The 26,192-nt window shown below is 27.9% G+C and overlaps 1 protein-coding gene across 5 annotated transcripts in view; it reads right to left on the bottom strand.

Moving 5' to 3' along the window:
- Positions 1-26,192, bottom strand: part of LOC111037884 (growth factor receptor-bound protein 14-like) — a 96,389-nt gene that overhangs the window by 31,780 nt on the left and 38,417 nt on the right. For all 5 annotated transcript variants that reach the window (XM_022320730.1, XM_022320729.1, XM_022320728.1 and 2 more), the window contains exons 2-7: positions 10,919-11,036; positions 10,407-10,563; positions 10,195-10,316; positions 9,994-10,053; positions 7,967-8,098; positions 7,563-7,625 (exon numbers count right to left, since the gene is read on the bottom strand). In XM_022320730.1, coding sequence (XP_022176422.1) covers positions 7,563-7,625; positions 7,967-8,098; positions 9,994-10,053; positions 10,195-10,316; positions 10,407-10,563; positions 10,919-11,036 — 652 coding nt within the window. The remainder of the gene's footprint in view (positions 1-7,562; positions 7,626-7,966; positions 8,099-9,993; positions 10,054-10,194; positions 10,317-10,406; positions 10,564-10,918; positions 11,037-26,192) is intronic.

The raw sequence follows: 26,192 nt of genomic DNA, 5'->3' as shown, positions 1-26,192 counted from the left end.
AAGGTAGTTCAATAGTTATATACATATAAATTATACATAGTAACGTTATACCTCTGAACATATAATAATAATAACAATAATAATATGTACAACACGACACGTAACCCCGACCTTGGTACACTAGCGAAATCACGATGCGCGTCCATCCGTCAGTGCGGATGCACACACGAACATGTACCTATATAATATTGTGCCATGTATGTATGCAGCGCGCGCGAGCGACCGAGAAGAGCGTATCACGGTGGCGGGCAGGTGTTGAGCCGGCGGCAAACGAAATTTTTTTTCCGATGACGGCGCGGGAATCGCTGCATAGGTATACAGCGCGTACATAATAACGTTTCGAGTACTTATATATATATAATACGCGTATAACATCGTCGGGAGGGGAGGCGTAGGAGAGGAGTGCGACGTTGCCGTTACATATTATTATATGCGACCGCCGCTGTCGGGATGCTGACGCCGCCGTCGAGCGAATGCATATTGTGAAAGCGGCCGTCGACGCGTCGCGAGGCTTATTGCACATCGAGCGAGAGTAGGGTCTTCCGGTTGCGGTGGGGGCCGAGAGAGCGGCTTTTGTTGCGGCGCGGCGTTTTCGGCGGAGGGCGGAATTCCGGGCTAGGAGGCATAGGGTAGGTCAATAAAACGTTAGTCGTACAGCGGAAGGGTGATGCAGGCCTACGTGGCACGTGCGTGCGTGTGCGGGACAAGGCCTGTCCCGCGTTCCGTTCATACCCGCACAACGGAACCGCGGGCGTCTAACCGGAACGGGCGTCTAATCCGGCAAGGGCGGAGCGCAAACAGCTGTTCGGGGTAGGACTGAGTAGGGGTGCTGTACGCCGCGTGACGTTACGTCTTTGTGTTAGCGGCGGCCGTTCGTCGTTTCCCCCGCCGCTGCAAGCGAACACTGCGCGCGAATAGTGCACCCTGCCACCCTCGGACCGACAGTGACACCCTTTCCGTTCATGCGCTCAACGTATAATGATAAATATAATAACAATAACACGTCGGCCGACGATAAACGCACTTGGTTTTTTCTTTGTTTTTAGACATTATTTAGCGGGCCACATCATGCATCGTAATTTCTTCGATTTCGTTTCGAAAGGTTTTCAACACGGACGACGATAATTTCTTATCCGAAACTATTGTACCTCGCGGTCATGACGCAAAGACGGATAATATACGAGTATAACCCCTCTATTTCTATATATCAAACGATCGTTGTACCTATATAATTCAAGTGATTCGAGTTGACACGTAACAACCAAAATATTCAAAATAACTAATCGCCACTCGAATACTCACTTCAACGTACGCCTGCGCTGTACATCACACAATGAACAGAGTTAGGGCAGCGGCACCCTCGATTAAAGACGTAACCCTATAGCTTTCCTGACCAATAAAATATTGCTCGGTAATATTTTCAACACAAAACGCTCAAAAATTCTACGTCAGATTTTGGAAAGACAAAATACAGTTTATATTTTGTTATGCATATAGGTTATTAATATGCAAAATATTGTACCCGTAACAGTCTATTGACCATTAGGTATTAACAGACTTTAAAAGTGAAATAAAATGATAAATACACATAGACTTATTTATGATAAAAAGTAGCAAGACATTTGTAAGTACCTACATAAAATCATATAATCATGTAAAAGTATTTATTTTTTCAAAAACGCAAAAGTTAGATAATCTTTATCTTACGTTTATCTTGTAACCTGTTAACCCGTATTTCCAACGATTTATTTTAACACGACGGTGGACGGTGAATTGATTAAAATGATTTGATACGTTCTATTATTTTTATAGAAATAAAAGTTTTCGCAGACGGTGATCTTCATAATAAAAATAAATAAATATATCTTTAGTTTCATAAATATTATGGCGGACAAACGTACATATACATACATATTATAAGCTACATACATTAATAGTTGGCAAATAATGTGGACTTCAAATTATTACTTTCAAACATTTATAAGAATATAAGATATTGGGGACAAATCAGCAACATACTATTTTCGAATGGATGAGCTGCGGATTTCGTCAATTGAAAAAATGGATTTGATGTGACTTTTATATGAATACAAGTTCAGGTCTTATAATAGGTTAATTTAATACCAAAATGACTTTACCTTAATTATAGTCCATGTATAATTATAATATATATAATAATTATGACTAGCGTTAGAGAGGCAGACGAGATTTGAGATTTATTTATTTTTTCTCATTAAGTCACATACAGAGTGTTTCACCAAGCATATAAAGAGTGTCTTGTAGTATTAACAAATGATTTTTCTTAAATATTGATAGGTAGGTCCTGTATAAATTAAAATTTGAAGGAATGGTTTTCAAATTTTTCAAATCTATATTGTAGGCAATAAAGATAATATTCTAATCTAATATTAATTATAGCTAGACCCAGGCGGCAATTTTTTCAAATCAAAAATATAATTATAATTTTCAAACCGCTTAAGCTCCAATAGACAATTAACAGAAAAAAAGGCGATTAACATTTGAAAAAAATAAGTTTGTATTACTACTTGACTCTTTTAAATGGTATAAAAATCTAAATATTTGAAAATATGGGCCTAAGTAATAAGTATGCTTGAAAATTCCAGGATCAGAAAAAAATATTGAAGAATAAAATGGTGAATCACCCCTTATATAATATCTAATCCTATTCTTGAGTATAATTGCAACAAATGTTGGGTACAATGAAGACGGTGAATTTTTAAATAAATCGCCCGCACCTTCAAACAATATATGGGTACGTAACAACCCATTTTTCGCGAAGATTTATTCACGGCACGCATATAAATCGGACCTTCTGGAAAATCTACAGAGATTTTCCAAATTCTGTAGCCGATTGTAATTTATGCGAAAACTTCACAACGATTCAAAAAAACCCATCGTAGAATCAATAATAGCCATTGTTGGATACTTGGATTGGAGGGTTTTATTGTTTTCCCGGGCTTACCACACGAAACGTCGTTGCCAATACGAACAAATTACCTCATGCAAACAAAAAACACTCAAATTTGTAATCCTTTTGTTTAGTGAAAATTCGTATAAATTCAAGGTCGAAAAAACCACAACGGTTATTAACAATCAATCGGAACGTTATTACAAGCCATTGAAATAATAATAATATATTTTAAATTTTAATGAACATAAAATATAAATTTTTTTTAGATTCTAAGTGGAGGGGTGTATACTGTATATGTTTGCTCTACATTGATGATTTTTTGTGTTAAAAACCATAAGCTATAATATTAACACAAGGATTTTCAAAAGACATAGAAAAATATTTTGGTTATTTTTGTTTTATTTATAGACCATTTAAAACTTAAAAATTTGTTTGTTCTTATTCGACTTATGTTTAATAACAAATTTGTTTGAGAGCAAAAAAGTTTGAAAATGTAATACAAGGTTTAAGATCATAATTTTAGAATATCAAAAATACATAGTCACAATTTTTTTTTAAGCGTTTAAAATGTGTAAACATAAGCCGTCATCCCCGCTAAAAGTCTTATTTGAACGTACTAAATGATTTATCATTAAATTTAAATTTGACACATCTATTACAGTGACCTACTGAATGACGAGGTAGATCCGTCACCTACTATGGACTTCGCAGGTTTTTTTTTATTAGATAATATTCTAATCTTTATAACATTAACACGTTCGATCTACGATCTACCCTGTTTCTATAAGTTAATAACATGCGTATGGAGACTTAGGACACCTTCAAAATAATTTTTAAAAAACTCAATAAGTCATAAGTGTTTAAAACGCAATAATAAAACAATTACAGACAAATTAAGACAATGTTTCTTTTTTAAATTTTAACTCAATGCATTCGTCAAATTCGTTCAAATAATTATTGATGAATATTTTGATAAAACAAATTTATTACTACCTAATTTTCTAATACATCGAGCATGTAACACACCTCTAAATATTACTATTGAAGTATACCGTATACGGATTACGCGCAAACTGGCAACGTCTCACCATAAGCAATGTGTCAATCAAAAATTATGTTTTGGTTCTGGTTCACGTACGCTGTTGCCAACTATTCTGAAGACATATTATTACTATTATTATTATTATTACTGTACGCTGATAATAATTGACCGAATTTTAAGGCCAAAAACCTTGTGGCATGGGCCCAAGTTATCTTTCACTATTTTGCCGTAGGTTTTTGCCGACATTGTCAAGAGATCCAGCAAATGGACACTCCTATTTTCTTGTCATTCTCAATTTTACATATAACTTTATGAGTAGTAACCTACGTTAGAGTGTATCGTGTATGTTTGTATATATCAGTAGGAATAGTCAAAGGTCATAAAAAATATCACTGCCGTTATGTTACAATATGTTTCTGCAATTCATGCGAATAAATCTATTAATATAAAATATAAAAGAAACTATTTTTTTTTAAAACACGATTTTAGTTCAGGTGTCCATTAGTTGATAAAATGCTAAACCTACTCAAGAGATATTAAATACATTTTTTTTTATATAATAAATGATCCAAAAAAGTGATATAGAATTCAAAATAAATGTTAACCATTAGACAACTGCAAACATCAATAATTGCAATAGAAATATTATTTCTAATTCTTATGTTTTAATTAAATAGCAATCAAATTATGTAGATTTTAGCCTATACGATAAAAATCATAATATATACCTATATATTTAAATGTGAGAACATGTGCAACAAAATGTCTGTACTTACAGAAAACTAGATAAACTATAGCTTATATTTTATTGGTAATTCACATTAATCTACACGTATTCAAAAATGGATTATAAGTTTCTGTATGTCATTCACTAGTTAGTCATTAAAATCTGATAAGATAAATAATAAATAGTAAGTATTAATTGTTTTGGATTATAAATTATTAACAGTATTAACACAAGTTCACATGGTAATAAGATACTACACATAAATTATTTATGATAAAATAAAAAAAAATTGCTATAGTTTAAAATGACCTCATTGTTGATTACAAAAGAAATTGTAGAACCTGAGCATAAAATAAATAATAAATGTAAATTACTTAATTTGTTAATATTGTAATAATGTAATATATAATTTATGGTTACTGTTGGTTGAAAAATAATTAAATTTATTTTGGTAATATATAAATGATTAATAAATTATAAAAATTAGTTAATAAAGACGATGGAAAACCACCACATGCAATGTTGACCTCTAGTAACAAAATTTCATAAAATTTAATAGAAGTTTAGCCTACAGCCAATCAATTGCCAGTATTGCCTATATTATATATATATATATATATATATATATATATATATATATATTACACAGACAAACTTAATAATTATTGATAACTAAAAATAAATTATGAGTTTGTTATAAATTTAAAAATAAATAACAATAGCTTTTTGAATAAATTGCCCCAAATGAGAAAGTATGTATCCCAATTTAAAAAATGTTATGTTATTCAGTAATTATTGTCGTATTTGAAAAATCTTAAGCTCTTATTTAACCAAGTGAAATAATTGATACCTATGATGACCAAACGTCCCATCAGGACTTAGTAAATCTAATCTTTGGCACTCTACAAAGAGAAAAATACTTTAAGATAACTCTTTTAAAGACTAAATATTTTTGTTTGCTAAAGTCGATGAAAATATTTAAGCATACTAGCTATTGATCTATTTATCTCAATGTTCAACTAGATGCATTATATTCTTTAATTATTTAGTATTTTTAAGAATATTGGATTAGGTAAATTTCATATACAGTGGACGCTGCTTATAAGACTCACGGATATAAGGTTCAGTCACTTATTAGACTCAAAATTGTCTGAAACGGTCAGGACGTATCCAAATACGTTATAAAAAATTTGGTTATAAGACTCAACAATTTGTTTATAAGACTCAAATTTAAAAAAAAAAATGGTAAAAAAATAAACATTTTTGGTCAAAATTTAGAATAAATTAATGTTTTTTGTTTTATTATGTGTGTATGTACAACAAATTGTATTGTCTTTCACATTTTCCAATATATTTCCAGAATATTAGTTTATAACTAAAAAAAAAACAAAATCACAATTTTTTTTCATAAATAATAAATAGGTACATTATACATACATCTTTTATAATTTTTTATTAATGCATATAATCATTTTTTACATGTATTGTAATTTTAATTTTTTTAATTTATTCAATAATACGTATGTCATATGTAATATGTATTAGAGTATAAAAATTAAAGAAAAATATGTAGTAAAATAAAATTCATAAATATGTAATTAATTTTTTTTCCCACTTCGCCTATAAGATTCATTCGGTTATAAGACTCACTTTGTGCTGGTCCCAATGTGAGTATTATAAGGGGCGTCTACTGTATTTTATGTTTTAGTGATTAATAATTTATATTATAAGTGAAGAAGCATAATACATTTCTATATTTATATCAATAACAGTATAATTTTAATATATACTATTATCTTATTTTATTATTATATATTTTATTTTTTAATATAGTTTTTTAATTTTTATACTTACTAAAAATAAATATTTTTTTTGTTTCTTATAGGTCTTGAGCCTTGCTACTAAGACCATTAAGGTTTCTATCACTAAGAACCCGGGTGGTCACCCATCTGGGAACTAGTGGCAGCGGACGGTGTCTACTATCAATCACGTTGAATGACTGATAGCAGCAACCGCCCCACTCCAATCCAGAAATTTATTTTTATTTAGATAATTGTTACTTATTAGATTTTGTTGTAATTGAAGTATTAATTTATTCATTATTGTAATGAACAAATAGACAAATGTCAGGGCAAAAACTTATTATCACTGAACTATCCAAATTTGAAGATTCAATAATTTGGAATTGATTTAAAAATACTTTGATTATAACATTATATTAAAACAAGTTCCATAGAAATCATGTGGTTTTGATCATTACATATGTACAATTGCAGTAATAATATATTTATAGTTCAAACCACTGCTTATACCTCCTAATACAATTATATGAAAAATTACCATATACATAAACTACAATTAGTAATGAAATAATAATTTGAGGAATAAATTACTTACAAATTATTTGAAAAAATTAAAATATTAGATATTTTGAATGGTAAATTATTTAGTATGTAATTACATACTAAGTTATGCATAACCAACAAATTTCATTGAGTTCATTATATTGAATATAATAGAACTAAATAAATTTAAATTAGTAAAAAAATGACAAATTAAATAACTCTATCTTATGCACATTTTATACTATTGCCAAATCTTGACATAATGCAATTATTTTACATTCATAAATTATACTTTATTATTTTCATTTAAAATTTCATTATTTGAATGACATTGAAAACATCATCCGTAGTTACAGATGGATAGTTATTCATAATAAAACGACAAGCCTCTTTTAACTAGTCCCAAAATAAAATTAATGGTAGTATAAAAATAAAAATTAATATAAAATATTCATAGAAAAATTAATTTTCTATTATTTAACTAGTATCAACACAAAGACTGATGTATTATCTTACCATGATAAAGTTGTGTAAGTAGTTAATCCCGAATTTCCTAATGTATGGTATTATGCTTTTGTGCTGCAAAATTAAAAACCACATAACAATTATATAATATATAATATATACTATGCAGTAGCGCCAAATGAAATTAAAACTGGCAGTTCAAATAGATCAATTGTCTTGCCCACCCCTTCAAACAAAATATGAGAGACTTAACTAATTCTAGTATTTTATTTCTGTGTTTAATATGAATATAAGAGAAAGACTAGAAGGTACACTTTATTGTTATACCCACCTGGCACCCACCCACCCAATTTTTAAGGCAGTTTAACTGAACTACCTGAATTACATGTTTGGCACCACTGTTACTATGTACATTTGTGATTATTAGTTAACTACTAGAAATTTTAAATACTTACATTTGATGAGAGATAAAGATTTTTATCCTTGAGCAACAAAACTGTGATATCCCAGAAGGGCTTTGTTTTATTACAATCATATACCCATACTTGACCAAAATGTAGCGGACAGGTGTCCCCATTGAGGACTTTCTAAAAATAATAAACAACGATAATATGGTATTATTTACTACTTTAACAAATCTAGAATTAATTATTAATTCTTATTCAATATCTTGAACTATTTACAAATATTTAATAATAATCTATGATTTAAGCTAATATATATATTCAAATTAATTAGTTTAAATATTCATCAAGTAATTATTTGAAGTTTAAAAAAGTTAACAAGTAGACAGTGTATTAAAAATACATTTGTTAGGTTTAGTTTCTGTTAATCTATGTTTATTGAATACTTCGTTAATCAAGGTTTAAAATGTTTAAATCAATTTCAACATAAAATACTACAGTCATACAATATTCACTAATAACTACTATTGAGGGATAATGTAATGCATTAATAATAAAATAAGCATAATGATTAATATTTTGAATTCAGGCAACCATTTGGTAATTTTTATAGGAACACGGTATACATAAATAGATCATGAAAATACAATTTATCACTTGGTAGAACTTCTATACATATATTACAAAAAATATTTTAAAAATATAAATAATCTAAAAAATATTTAGTAAAAGCTTTTATAAAGGGACAATTTAAGGGAAGTTAATTTAATTAGAATCAGTGGTGTATAACATATTTTTGATTTACTATTAAATTATTTAAACTATAGTTAAAATATTAAGAAATTGATTTGTTTCAAATTTCAAGTTTAAGTCATTGTTATTTATTAATAATAATAATTAGAAAAATGTGTATGCTACAAAATAATACAAATTACATTTTTTTAAAGTATAAATAAAATAAATGTTTATAATGAATATGTTGATTCACAAAATATAACACTTCAAATACATTTAACTTGGCCTTCAATTTGTGTACTAAATTTGGCTGAAGTTCAATTACTTAAAATTCTGACTAAAGAAGAATCAACGTAAAAAGTAGAGGGCTGGAATAATAAAAAAAAAGGGTTACTCCCCATCCCCATACATTTTTTAGATTAATGAGTAACTGAAAATTGGAAAATACTAGAATGTTTTTAATTTTTAATAGTGTTACTTATTTTGTACAAAGAAGTAAGACTAGTTGAGTTAATTTCAATCTTCGAAATTATAACTATTTATTTGAAATGTTAATATTTACATAATACATGATACGTTGACATTGTGATATAATTATTAAGATATTTAATTATGAGGAAGTTAATTAATTGAATGATAGGTATATTATTCTTAGATAATACACATAATATGTATGAATTATCTAAGTATATATTACTTAAAATATGTTTAATTTATCATCAATTAAAAAAACAAAAATTTTATATTGACAAACTGGAAGGAAAATTAGTTTTACTGCTTATTATTTTCATTTCTTTCTTATTTCACTGAACTATCAACTAAGGTTGCTACCCGGTTAGTATTTTACCAACACAATCGGTACTTCACTTTCATAAGCTTAAAAAGCCGGTTGCTAGTGTACCTATAAAATGACGGTATTTTCATCAGATCAAACATTTTGACAAGAGATTGATATAAATATAAAAATATTTTATCGTTTTTGTAAAATTAGTTATCAGATATTGCTGTCAATAAATCAAATAATCTATGGCTTTAGACTTGCATTTGAATATATATATTTTATATTAATGTGCTCTATAGGTATTTATATATGTTGACCACAAGGTAATATTAAATAAAAATTCATAGAAAATTTACCTTTTTTTATTTTTTGGTACCCTTGATTAAAATTTGGCAACCCTACTCCCAAATAATTTTATATAGGTACCTAATATTTTTATATCCTTTTAAATTTTTTTAATAAATTGATACTTAAGAAGTTGTTATTTATTTTTCTATAAATTCAGATATTAATAAAAAAAAAATATTTTTTATACTTTATATTAGATAAAATATTAAATTACCTGAATAAGTTGGGCCTCTTTTTTTTTACCAATATCCAGTGTTCTGTAGAGAGAGAATTCCTATAAAAAAATATTCATAGTTAGAACTTAGAATAGTTGAAAAATGTACATATAGGATGGGCCCTAAGATGCTTGACTGGAAAAATATTATTATTATTTTTTAATTCTCATGGCCCACTCTATACATGAAATAAAATTTACTTCTGGGTTCTTGAACATGTGAAACATTTTGTTGTTTAGTTGGAGCACCAAAATTCTGTTATTCTCATGCTCCATTCTACGGTAACATGTTAACACAGATTCATGATTTTCTAATGTTCTCTCTTAACAAAAATGAACATATTATTAGGTATACCCAACAGTAATTAACAAAGGTTAAACAGCACAATTAAAAGTACATAATTATTAATTACCTATCCCTTCGTCCTTCCAAACTTCCACAATTGACCAGCCATAATATTGGATAAAAACTTTTTTGCCTATTTGAGAGCATACTTGTTCGGATGTTGTGCTTTGGGTAACTGAAACTGTTTCATACGTGCCATCAATATGATAAACTTTAATATCCCTCTGAAACCATCGAATTCACACGATTACTACTTACTTAAGGTACATCATCAGGGACAGTAGAGTTTTGAGTTTCGAGGGCCTTCAATTATATCAAAGTTTGTAGTAGGTAAGAAAACGAATAATGTGCAAAAATTGTTGAACTTCAACTATACAGTGTTGTTGTTATTAAATATTATTATTGTGATAGTAAATATTATCGTGTTGATAACATTATTTTCGAAAAAAACAATTCATGGAAGATACCACACCTGATTAACCGCATTTTTTTTTTAAATTTTGAATCACAACTACGTGGTAACTAGCTATCATTATAATTTATGGTTCAATTGGAAATTTTAATAGTATTCAATCTTACCGAAGTCGTAGGGAGATCCAATTGTTCATCAGAATAGTTTTCGTTTTCAAATTGTGCGTAAGGCAACGACGACGTCATGTCAGAACGATGAACTACTTGTTTAATCAATGACCAAATCCTGTAAAATTAAAATATCTATTCAGAATATTGATATCAATCATCATAACATTTTACGTTAAAAGGTCCACAAGACACATAGTAGCTTGATAATAACCTGTTAGTATATTATAATTATTGTATTAAATCGTATATTTTTGGCACCGTATATCTATCGACACACCACATCATCAAACTTATTACTTTTAAAAAGTATTCGGAATAAATACTCAAATACTTATAAAAAATAATACTATACTGCCTATTACCCAAGACTCCACGTCATCTACCATCTATGTAAGCTGTACAGGTACTGTGACAAATTATTATGACTATTAGGTACAGGTATATTATGTGGTCTTATCTACCGCTTGTGATATTACCCGTTAGGAGTTTAAGGCGGGCTATAGCAATTTATCACTAATACTAAATGGACGGAATATTCTATTTAACTCGTTAGTTACACAGATTATTTTCAACAAATATTTTGCCAGTAATTGCCTCTGAAATCTTCACGAAAACTTAAAAAACGAGTAATGAGTTTTTACCAAGAAACTCATTTTAACCAGTCAAAGGATCAGTCCTTACATCATACACAGGTATCTAACTATAGGTACCTATTTAAGTATCTAACCTACAGGGTGTCACAATAATCTGGATATGTATAACAGAGTTCTTATTCACGCCCTCCTACTGTGTGAATGTGTGATGTATTTACTCGTTCGTCCACCTCCGGACTAAACCTTAAAACCGACATAACTATATTTGAATACTTAATGGATATTAGTAATTCAGATTATACAATATTTACATAAATCAGCTCTATAAATCCTAGCTATATCTCTACAGCTGCAGCAGCTATATTGTCATGTCGAAACAAAAAATCAACATCACGATGTATCCTGTATATATATATATATAGTCATTAAGATACCCCCTATCGTGCTGCAGTGTGTCACTTGAGAACCTATATATATACGTACAACTACTTGCAGTATTTATACAAGGTGATCCTTTTAAGCAACTATATATTCATTATTTTTTACTTATATTTACTTTATAATTTTTGCTTAGTTTGATGTTAGAGCATAATATTTTTCGGAATGTATTGATACATTATAATCGAGTTTCGGGCGAGTATAGTTATTCGTTAATTAGGGTAACGGTGTCGTAAGTGACCTTCCAAAAAAAAAAAAAAATACTTACTAATATTTAATACAAATTTTTAAAGTTACTTTTTTAAATACTTATTTATGAAAAAACATGTTACATCATAAAATATTATTATTAAAAAGAAAACAATAAATACGGACAAATAATTTATAAAAATGTATATTGAAGAAAAGGTTGTTATTTAACTTATTACTATATTTTATAATTGCTTTCATGTGAATTAGAAAATCATCGATAATTATTGAATCATTTGATGAATGCCAATCTTCTTGCAACCGGCTTTCAAACAATAGATAGCGCTGATTATGCCACTGTTCACTAATTTGATTATTATTATTTATTATATTTTATTTCGGGCCTGTTTGATTTGTCTATAAATACCTAACAATGATAAATAAAATAGTAATGAAATAGTATGTTGTTTTTTGATGACATAAAATTACTTATAAAAAAAAATTTTTTTTTTTCAAAGAGTTCAAAACTTTACAAAATTATGAGTGTAGACACTTAATTGGACCACCTTGTATTTATTTATACCAAACACGTGTTACCAACCAACCGTATAATAATACTATAATGTATATAATATTGGATGCGACGTGATACGACTCCATAAAGTGGCGGCGCAAACATTTGTTTGTCACGAGGTTGCTTATATTATTTTTTATTTTTTTTCTGCACCTGCCGTCCCTATTTTGGTTATACGCCTTATACCTATAACAATATTTATATACCTATATGGTTTTAGTTGTACGCATTAGTATTGTGCACACGAATAATTTAAAAATTATAATATCCGGATACAAGTACGTCTTATTAAAATGTTGATAATCGCAAGACCTGGTCGCAAGACTCCAATCTCAAAAAAAAAAAATTTTAAACACTTTTATATCTTCTTTGAATTTATTATAGCAGCGTCACCCAACATGCTGTGCAATATAATGTATAAATATCATTTGAGTCTATCGCGTTATCGTAAGTACATATAATAAGATATTATATAGAATATCGATATATTCTGATATGCAGATGAACAATGCACTATATATAATTATTAATTATACAGAATACACGTTATATATTACCACAATATTTAAAATAATTAGTATATACTGTAGTGCAAGGAGGCACTGAGGAGACGTTATAATAAAACATCAATAAGCAAACTGATTTTATACCTACCTGTTACAGTGTTACTATTTATAAATAGGTAATCTACATTTCAAATGATCGTAATATTCCAAGAAGACTGATATCGCGTAAGGAATATAGTACTGTCACCGCATTAACCTGATCAACTTCTTGGGCAATGCGCTCATTGAGATTTTTAAAACCACAATTTTTTCTAAAATGACTACCATTACCTATTTGCATTGTCTTGCCGTATAGCTCAAACTTTTATAAAATTAGAATAACAATTATTTTACCTACCAAAAGATAAATAACAGTTTTTTATTTTGTCCTTAATATAATATATATTATATATACTTATATATTATTGTATACATCTATGTTTATAATTTATACATTATTAAAATCTCTATACTATAATATTAAAATAATTTGATACTTAAGTGTTTATAAAAGTTGTAATGCTTTTATATGGTAACGTGATATTAATTATTAATTACAAGAGAGTATAGGTATATAGTTTCTTACTTCTTATAAATATATACTTAAGGCCGTTCTTACAATGTCCGGTTAAGTGTCCGTTAACTTGAACCGGAGATGGTCAGAACCAGCCTTAATGAATTAATTATGATTGATAACATATCGACATGTATTGTACCTATATAGGCTATAGAAGTAAAGACTAGTTTATACCTTTCATTTGGGTACCAGTAACATAAAAAAAAGGTGTACCTAATTATTATGAAACTATATTGACATTTTAATAATCATAATAATTTTATTTTATACAATTATTTAAACAAGAACAAAAATTTAAAAATTAATTGTTGGTTAATAAAAACAAGCTTTCTTAAACTAAAACTTAAACTCTTTAACCAAACTGATTATACATTGCGGATAGTTTCTAACGTGTTTTAGGCCTACGGTTAATGACGCTTCTCCCTTCCACAACGGGGTTAGGTAAGTGGATTTTTTTTCACTGGTAAAATTAATTTTTAATTGGCGGGGGGCCAATGGTTAATCCAGCACTGGGGACACTGAATGTATGCTAATAAGGAATGTGACTAATACATTTCTTAGTACCAGATTAAAATAAGTTGAGTGTTGTAAAAAACTGATACTTAAACAGTAAAACTTGATACCTACATATTATATAAGCTGAATGTGCCACATATTATATAAAATAATTCATGTAATGTAATAGATTATTTAAGAAGATTAGTACACACACAATGGCTATAACGATTGAACTAGATAGGTTGGTATACATAGATTTTGTTTTCATCCCAAACGCTTATTTTTCATTTACAAGTTTATAATATATAAGTATAACAATTACAAACATTTGTAATCCTAATTATTTAAGTAATATACAATAATATATGTAGTGTTTTGTATTTTAATAGGATATTGTAATTTATGCATATTTTTAAGATTCCCGAATATAAAGTTTTGAAACATTTACAATTTTCACCAAATATTCATATAAAATGTACTAGAAATCATAACACATTAAAAATAGTTTTGCTATTTTTTCTTTTATTTATAAATATTTGAAATTTTCTAATTTAGTTTTTAGTTTATGATACTCATTACTTACTTTCATAAATCATAATTAACAAATTTAATTTGTGAGTAAAAATGTTAAAAATGTAATACATGGTTATAATACACCCATTTCTTTCAAAATTCGTCAAAATTACGAAAATATGTAAAATTTTTAGTAAGTAAAAATTCATAAACCGTTTAATTTTAACATATATGAGGCTTAAAAATGTAATAGGTACAAGAATTTTCATAAGTTTTCAAATAGAATTTAAAAAAAAAGTTTATACAAGCCACATTTTATTTATAATGTTAACATATCTTGACATCACTGGATATTCAAACGTATAATAAACGATTTATCCTCTATGTTAAGAAAAACAATTTTTGTGATTTTGTTATTTTTCAAGAAATACAAATTGTAAACAATTTGTTTGGTTAAAATGTTTAAAAATGTAAATAGGTACAAGATCCCTTAAATGTTTTCTTGTATAACAATTTAAAAATATTTAAAATATAAATACACAAATTTTCTTTGAATATAAGCGTTTGAACTTTGAAGTTCAAATTTTGATAAAATTCGTGTATAATGATTTATCTCTGAATTCAAATTGTACACGACTATTACAACAGTGATCTACCTGCAATGATGAAGTACATTCGACACCTTCTATACAGAAGAGAAACTTCCCTTGTTTTTTTCCGTTGATTTATTTTACTCTTTGGTTTAAATATTTCATGTCACGTTCCGCATGTAATAGTTGTACACTTAGTACTTACACTCAAAGTTTCGGAATAAAATTTAATTTAGTTTCTAAATATACAAGCGATACTTCATTATATATTATATTTTAACAATCTATTATTCAGTTATTACTTCTATACATTTTTTAAAAGCAGCAGTTACTGCACAACTCACCATAATATGGTTTGTTATTAAAATATATAGTCAAATGCAAATAACCTACATTTAGTGCCTACTTTACAAAATTGTCTGATACACCTTTGTATAACAATTTTAAAATTTGTATATATGTGTAAATGTGTTTTACATTATACCTATGTATACGAATTACCTTCTACCTATACTCCTACTGTACAAAGTACCTACCTCATTATGATACATGAAAATTATATCACCTCTATGAAAAACCAAAAAATGAATCAATATGTTCGGAATTATAATATTTTACAACATATTAAACTTAAGCATATTTTAAAACTTTTTAACTCTGCCATTAATTTAGTTTTAACTTTTAATATAGACCAATTGTATAAGGAATATAACAATGCGTACAGAAAACGATACTTGATTTAACTTTTTAACATTGAATACTATATAGTATATACAATACATGTAAATATATACAAAATAATATACCTATATATTACACTATATTACAGTACTAATACAATAGTCAAATCTATAATATCAATACATATTATATATAGACAATAGACATAGTCAATTTTTTCATTATAAATACACCGTTTGAATTACATACATTTGGAACTATTCGATGGTTATACGCTAATGAGCCGTTTTATTGGAAACATTGTGGCTGAATAGGTTTTACTCAACGAGGATATAATAAATTCAATTATCCAAGCAACTAAGCATATAATTGTATAAATGCTGTTAAAATTTCAATGGTACGGAATGAGAATTAAAAACCTTTTGGGAGAATACAATATATAATTGGAAGTTTAGCAAGATTTTATTCAATGTATTTCAATATGCTTTTCTTACTATATGCATATCAGCTGTGTTCTATTTAAGTGAGGTATTATATGATCACCATTCATCATAAATAATTTCTTCATATATTATCTAGGATAAATAAATAAAAATGTATTTCAAGAACAATCTCTAGATTGAGATTATTGCAATTACACACATTACATCCAAATGTATATTATAGGCGGAGCCAGTTGAGTGCTGCAGCACCTCCGAACACATAACAAACGTTAATTTTTTAATTATTATTATTTATTGTACTAGAGGCCATTGGCTATTCTATAATCGCATACAGCATATGTAAAACACAACATCATCATAGAAAATAGTCACATGAGATAGGACATTGGTATTATACTAGCACATCTAGTATAAGTAGGTACTACAATTTTATATTTAAAAAAAATTGAGAGCTTTTGCTTTATAGTGGATTTCAAGTGTATTGTTATAGTGTATCATTATTACCTCTTCGTCGAATAGGTTACTGTAAATACTAAATTGTAATGGATTCGTTAAATTTGATGATTAATCATTGTTTATGAAAAACGATTCTGATTTGATACGTTGTGTCAATTTTGATTCCTATTTTATAATACATTTTATCATCACATTATTATTCCTACTATAAAAGTAATACATTTTGTCATTAGTATTACCTTTTTAGTCTAGATAACAATTATAATAATATTTTGAAAATGCGATTGCAATGCATTTAGAAAATAATAATATATGTAATCGTCAAAAGTTTCAATATAGTCTCTTATCTCTACAATTAATAATTTTCTTATGTATAATTCAATATATCATTAAATATTATCATTGGATAAGATACAATCTGAAAATCGGTATTTACAATGAGTATTTAACCGCTTGCTTATATTTAGTGTGGTACAACATGAATAGAAAAATTATCATTGCACTCCGTGTGGGTTGAAAGCCGGGAGGAATTACATACTTCTAATAGTCAGGAAGGAAGGCATCTACATAATTATTATACATACCTAATTCGTTTAGGGAGTTTCCAGGAATGGATTTAGCAGAAATATCGCTCATGATTTGAGAAGAAATCTATTATATAGTGTATTTTTGTGACATAAGTGATAATGAGGATGAAGAGGTCATGATGGTGGGTATGAATGTATGATTATGTAATATGGAGCTTTTGCAATTTGTCATAGGGTCGAAAAATTATATATATTATGTATTTACGGTATTTTAAAGAAGAACTTATGAAGAACCTTACATTACAATATTACATTTCTGACTATTTTACCGAAAATAAAAATTTGTGAAAGCCTGAAAGCTATAAGTGAATAAATAAATTCTTGTACCTATTACTTTTGAGTGATTTATTTTTTATTTAATGGATCATATTTAAATATAAATGTTTAGATGAATGTAAAAAGAAGGTTACATAAATATCAAGGAGCACCTCCTGAAAAATAAGCCTGGGTCCGTCTATGATGTATATTCATTATAATTTATAAGTTTATAACATTTATATAATATAACCCTTAAGATCTTATATACTTAAATAATTATATATACTTAAATACTTTATACCTACAGAAACATACCCATATAGTTTATTTTAAAAGAAAAAAATTTTAATTTAAAGTGCATAATATATTTGTATGATCATAATATTAATTCTGATAACCAAATAGCCTTATTAGTATATGCGAAGTTTTTACTTTTTCTATTCTGACCCATTACTTATCGTCTGCAGTGACCCATATTAATACTTTTCTTTGAGTAGGAAAAAGATTAGATCACCCTTATCTAGACATATCTTCGATGATAACATTTTAATTAATTTCTGTCTTACTTGAATTTTTTATTTTTAGGAATATATAATATCTACTACGCAACTGCGGTAATTTTTTTTTAGTGATATAGAATCATTAGAATGACGAATGTAATGGTTCTATAATGTCGTATCCATATGTAAACAATTTTAATAGCAGTACACAAACGCTATCTAATTTCGCCGAAATGTTATCAGAGTCAATGGCTGATATTGGTTGATTGGTACTTTTTTCAGTCCAATAAAATACTAAATATGGCCATCAAAACATTTGATAAAAAAGTTAGCTGGTCATATATCGTCGTTATTTATGTATGACAATATATATATATGGAAAGCTATACAAAGTGATAGCCCCGTCAAAATCATAATTTTCCGATTATATGTTTATTGGATATTAATATATTTTTTTTTAAGGTGTAAACATTCAGTAAACAAAATTAACGTCGAAAATCTATCTATACCATTACATTCTAGTAATAATCTGAATAAATCTGAATACAAATTTTTAATTAACGAAGACAAATACGTTGGGACCTCGTATTACTCGTATTGTATTATAATTTATTTCATACAATTATTTTAAAAGTACAAAAATGTAGTACCTATAATATGATGGTCCTATATATATGAATTGAAAGACATTTAAAAAACCACTCTCGTGAAGGATGATTTCGTTAAGATATTAGTTCATCAGTACTGAAGATAAGTATAGTATGTACTGAATGCAAATTTATTAAAAATAATTACATACATTGCATGTCTATAACAAGTTTTACAAGAGTATTTGCCTTCGAATGTCCATTGCACCTATTTGCATTTTAAAACTGAATGAATAAGTTTATAACCAACAATTATTTGCAATCAAATACTATATAAGTAGTCATAATATTAATATTAAAAATATGAACACTATTTCATAAAAATGCATATCTATTATGTATGGGTACATCAATATTTAATAATATGATGCATTAACAATATACTTAAATATAGCTACTTATATTAAATCGAAATTAATATAAATATAAATTGAAACTCAATAAAAGTAGTTTTGATATAAACAAATTATAGTTTTAGAAACAATAAAATTTGATTTGTGTCTTAAATGAAACAAATTGTTAGAATTGTTATCCAAAATAATAATTATAAAAAATGAACTAGTTTTATTTACCTGCTTAATATATACTATCGAAATATACAACCACCGATATTTTTTGTATTTGAGACGTGAAAAAAATATGTATTATACGAAGTTCGTTTTTCTATAAAGTGTGGCCGTGTAGATATTTCCTAGAAATAGTCATATTAATTCTTGTGTTTACACCTTATGGGTTCCCGATATAATATACATTATACATATTATGCATCGAATGTAGGCGGTATGTGACAAAATAAACCTAAATATTGTAATAAATTTAATTTTGTGATAATTAAAACATTAGACCAGATAACGGATTATAATATATATATATATATATTTATTATGTATATACATTATACATACATGATAAATATGTTATAATATATAACAATGCTATGTGATAATTCTTATTACTCTGAAAAATATAATTAATTTTCTTGAAATTGACAAACAATTTATACAATGCTCTTGGTTTTTTCAGCGTTTGATTTTTAAATATCTACCTAAACCTATATTTTAATTCCATAATGATGGTAATATATAAAATAGAATACTTATCTATACGCTAAAAGAAAACGAAATTCGTTATAGCAATAACTTAAGCGTCATTGTTTGGACAATTCAAAGAAGAAAGCTTTAAGGACAGCGGAAGTAAAGTATAAGAACCACAAGTGTATGCGTAATAACTAATAAGTAATAACCACTGTTATCTATATGAATAACGATAATCAGCCGAGTGAATAATAGATACAAGTAGGCAGGTAAATAGGTAATATAATATTATAATTTATATTATACGACACTAAATACTAGCGAAATACCTGACGTTGTCATAATTATAAAATAACGCCATTTGTTCTCTAGTTAAACAAAATTATATGTTTTTCCAACGCTATATTATAGGTAGGTGTGATGCGAACAATGGGCCCCCGTTGTGGTATTTGCAGTGTTGAGGGAAAAAACTACTTATTCGGTCTAAAATATAAATACACAATAAAATATGATGATGGATGGTTGATGGAGTATTTATAATCCACGGGCATTACAACAGTATAACCAATAATCTTGTACACAGTAACCTATATGACGTATATTATATTATTAAATAAATAAAAAAATTAACGGCCTTATAAGTTTAATAATATTTTGTTAATGTACGAGTATGCACTCGACGTCAGCATTTTCTGTGCTGGGTATGTTATATTATAATATTATAATATGCTCACACTCACACACATGTTCTCCGTAACCAAGGGGTGTGTACGAGGACACTGGCTGCTATTTTTAAGATTGTCAGTGTCGAAATTTCATCTGGCGTATTATTATTATTACTTATAATATACACATATAATATTATGTATTATGTGTATACACATTTATTTTTACGAAATCCCCTTTTATATACGAAATGACAACGTGGAACAACATTCAGTCTTGTGCCTGTAACATGCTAAACAAGTATGTATATGTGTGATATAATAATATTATAACGCAATACACACATCCAAACGGGCCTAATCTGGCAGAATAAAGCAACGTCTTGAAGGATTAACAGCGTGTGACCCGCAAACCGTGTAATTATCTATTTCACATTCTCGATTGTTATTATTTTAAAATATTTATATTATTATTCCATAATATAATCGTGTTTATTATTTTGTTCCAAAACGGACTAGATTATATATATACGCCGTATTCATACGCATATAGACTACACCACTGACTGCAGTTAAAATAGCTCTATATAATATAATATTAGTATATTACTATAACAAACTCCAACTAACGCCGTGATTTAAAATTAAGTCATTAAAATAAAATACATTCTATTATATTATATTATTATTGTATACTACGTTTGATCAATGAACTCATTGGACTCTTTTCCTCAATATCTGCGTTTTTCTGCGGCCGGGCATAATAATTATAATACCTACTATTATTCTTATTGGAAACGGCTACCAATTACCACCATAATAATAATATTAATCATGTATTTGACCTTTTTTATACACTCATTAATTACAATGGCATTGAACCATAGTGATCGTTAGGCGATTTTCATTTAATTGCACGCTATTACACTAATATGTCGTGCCTAGAAAATATGGCGTGGGCAATGATTCGTATGAAACAAATCGAAAAACACATCCCTTGCACCCGGTGCGAAGAAAACAACATAATAATAATATATGGCTCTATCATTATTTATTAAAGACGATCGCTTTGATTCTCACGCATATGGTGCAATATAATTTGGAACAACACCTTAAAATATAGTGCGTTGCAGACCGTATTCAGTGATTGTCTTTTTAAATATTATACTATTATTTAGGGAATAATTGTTGTACTTCGTTGGTGGAAAGCTATGCTATAGATAGTATTTCTAGAGCTATCGTCGGCCGGAAGAGAGCGAAAATTAAAAAAAATGTTTAAAGTTAAAAGAATAAAATGTCTTCGAATTACAACAATATTATTCATAATTTACTGCACTGCGGAATAGCTGCAAAATACAACAACCGCCGCGACAACAATGGATTTAACCATACAGTGAATAAGCATTAGGTACCTATATATAAGCTGTATAACTCGTAGGGAATAGGGATATGCACGCGTATAAATTATACGATTTGGTGAAACCTATACATTAAGTCCGCGAGATGGTACCTATATATTATTATAATAATGATATTATAACGATGTAGATAAAAAATACGGTTAAAAAAGAACGGCGTTCCGTTAACAAAAAAACCGCATGTATAATATATAAACCATTCTGCTGTATCATCCGGTATGACTTTTGTGCAGATATTTAATTAACGGCTTAATATGTAGAACGATGATGATGATTATGGCTTAGAATGTAATATGTATTTAGCGCTAATGATGGATTCACGACTGGTGTGCGCACTCACAATGCTGCAGGTAGTGCAGATGCAGAGTGCAGTTTCTGCATAATAAACAACTATACAATATGTATAATACTATATAGGTAGTGAGTGTAAAATATATGTATTATTGATATACAGTATCATTATTAATAATAACCGTTATACGGTTCTTGTGTCCCGAAGAAGAGAAAGGTTGACCGATGCACAGGCGACGGCCAAACTGGTATGATGGTATTGTGTATCGAAGGTCCGAAGAAAACGGAATCGTATACATATGATATATAGAGAGTTACAGCCCGCTGTGCCTATAATATGGGTAAGATTAGGTATATCGAAAAGTGATAACGCTTACAAGTCGTGTGCAGGCGTTTCCTTTTTCGGTGTATAGGCCATTAGTATATTGCTACAAGCATCACCAAACCCTACCACAAAGCTTCAGAAAGAAAGAAAAAGACAATTATTATATATTTTCATACAAATGTGTATAGATGAATTGACAATAAATCACGTAGCAGTGTTTTGTGAGAGATGGTTTCATCGATCTTCTAAAGCCATATATTATTATTTATTATAATAGCCGTTAAGTATAAAACTGAAATAGGCTTGTATATAATAACGTTCGTCATCGTTCAAAGTTTGTAAGACCACGGTTTTAATAATATATTATAAATTGTAATCATATTATTAAATGAACCGTATTTTATTTTATTTTTTATTCGATTTCGTCATATTGCGAAAAACGCTACGATTTTACGATAGTGAGCAATGCGGAAAAACGATAAAAAATCATATTAATGTGGTATACTTTGATAATTGATATATACATATACGCATGAGAATAGATAATAATAAACCTATTAATATCGTAAAATATGTTATATTGTTTGTCGGAATCGGCCTTTTAACATTATTATCACTGAAAGTTCAGAGTTATTAATTTAGTTTGTTATAATAAGGTGCCTATATAGTACCTACAGAATTTTGTGAAAGTAATAATCATAATCTCGCAAGTTAATGTTGTTAAATAGCTTTAATTTGTGCGATAACTATAATAAAATTGTCTTTGTAATACCTACATAGCAATTATTTAACACATCATATTAATTAATGTTATTTTTTTTGATCAAGTATGGGGCATGGTCACATGCGTTCGTAATGAAAATATTGTGTCGAAATTATAATATTATTCCGATTAGAATCGATAAGCCTCCCGAGTCGTAAGTATCTAATTGTTATACTTATAACAACTCGGATGCTATAAAAAATAAATACTTAAAAGCTATTATTTTATAAAATATTATATGCCTACAGCATGAAAACCACAGTGTTAAAATCTCGTTAAAATGCCAATTTTCTCTCTTAGTTTATCGTATGGGAGTGATTTTGTTTTATCGCCTCACGTATAGGCGCAAATAGTGTATGTAATTTGGGAGGACTGAAGCTCAGGTTAGAATACTCAAGCTCAGAATACTCTTGTGATGTTTTTACGTCATAAGATGTAAAATTCATTGGTTTTTTGGGGATAACCCCCCATCACCCCTTATTTGTTCCCCTTTATGCCTGGTGCATCACCTATATGTGATACAATTGCTAACGTGCTTGCGAGCTGCCGGAAGAGGTTTATTTTAAACACCAATACACCATAATCCAATTTAATTTTAATATTTAGGGCAGAGTTGATGCACTTCAATTACGTGAACTCTTGCTAAAATTGTAGTTGTATAGCCCATATAACAGTCGTGAAAATAAATAACATTTCGACTAATTAATTTCTAACGTTCAATACACACTCGAATACTGAATAATAAATTAGTTAAACATTTTTTATTTAAATATGTACGTAACTCTACGTTTAAATAATATGCACGCTCAACCTTTTAAACGTGTACCATTTACCATTAAAAATAAATATAACTTATATAATTTTTCAAATGTCATATAAATTAGGTAATAATTTTGCTTCTTTCAAAATATGTTCTATTTGTATTTTATTTCAACTACTTTTAAGTACACGGTGTACTTCACTTACAAATTTTATAATTATTATTAGTCAAATAAAATGTAATAGACAAGTGTCGTTAGTTCATAATATTAATATATTTATAAATTTATTGATATTACCTATGCATACAAGTTACTATGCAATATTTGTAACCAAAACCAATAATATTTTGATTTATATATTATATTATGGTAATATAAACATTTTTACAGAATTTACAAGAAATTTCATTCAACAAATGTACGGAATTGGAATTAGGGTGGTAAATTAATATATGTCTTTTCATTTTAAACATCATATTATGCACCATGCCAAATTAAATATTTAATAATACATTAATACTGTTTGTTTTATAATTGCTTAAATATAATGTAATAATATTAAATTATACTATGGATCATATATAGCTTTGATCTATTATATAATGATTTGAAATTAATAGAAACATTTATAATACATGTTATAATACACCTATAGGCTATTATACAGATAATAATAAACATAAAAATGATTTGATTTATGCTTAATATTGTTATAGAAAATAACTGATCGAAAATTGTAGTATCAATATGTGCAAGTATACTTACTTATGTTACATTTGCCCATTTACCTTTAAATAATAAAAATTGTTATAATATTAACCAATAAATTAAATTCTAAATCGCTCAGGTTGGTTATAGACTTATAGTTATGGGCACCTAAACAATGGTTGAGTTATGTATTGTATAATTTATGGCCGAAACCCGAAGTCACATTGATAACACCTATGTATAATGTTTATATATAAGTTTATTAATTAAATTTATTGTTCGTACCACGCATCTGACAGTCTGATGTCAAAGACAATTATCAATTATCTATTGACAATTTATTATGTTATATAAGTTGTAGGTTTTCACATTTCTTTTTTTGCCGTAAGAAAATTTAAATAATTAACGATATTTATTTTCTACCTGTTTAGAAACTATTAAAAGATTCTTATCAAAAATTGTGTTGTTTCTTACAACAAGGAAACAAGTAATATTTTCAAAATTGAATTTACTAGACGTTGATTTATATTAAATATTATAATGATTAAAATATAATATAATATGAACACCCGATGGGTAACATTTGTCTATTGAATATTAAAAAATAATAATTCATAAATAAATTCAAATCAGCGTCTATAATAAAATTAATAAAACGCAATATGTTAATCTGAAATTACATTTAGAGCAATTAAGATGATCCTAAGCATAGGATTAGGGGTACTTGGCAAAAAAATTCAAATTATCGAATTACGAAATACGAATAATACATGTAGGTATAAGTGTATAGCAATGTACGTATACCTACATTGGGTTATATTGAAGTGTTCTGATTTCGGGGTGATTAATTTCATCATCAGATATGTTGAGAATTTAGATTCATAGAGATCTTTATATTCGACTACTGTTCATATTTATTATTGTATAAATAATAAAAAAATATGATCTTTTTTCCAACAACGGTTATTGATATTTGATTACATAGTGTTATACATATATAACTGGGTTACGCACTGCAAATTTATACTTGTAAATGAACCGTCTATGAACATCAATTGCTACTCGTCTACTCGGGTAGCTTGCTAATGAATATTGATCGTATTACCAACTATATATATATAGGTACTATTGACGTGATAAATTAATATGAATATCCTTCACCCGAACTCTCAGACACCTATCATCCGTTATATAATATTATGTAATGTAATTAAATT

This window comes from Myzus persicae, unplaced genomic scaffold (genome assembly GCF_001856785.1).
Source record: "Myzus persicae strain clone G006 unplaced genomic scaffold, MPER_G0061.0, whole genome shotgun sequence".
In the NCBI taxonomy this organism is placed as follows: Eukaryota; Metazoa; Arthropoda; class Insecta; order Hemiptera; family Aphididae; genus Myzus; species Myzus persicae.
This window is presented reverse-complemented; position numbering and strand designations above follow the sequence as displayed.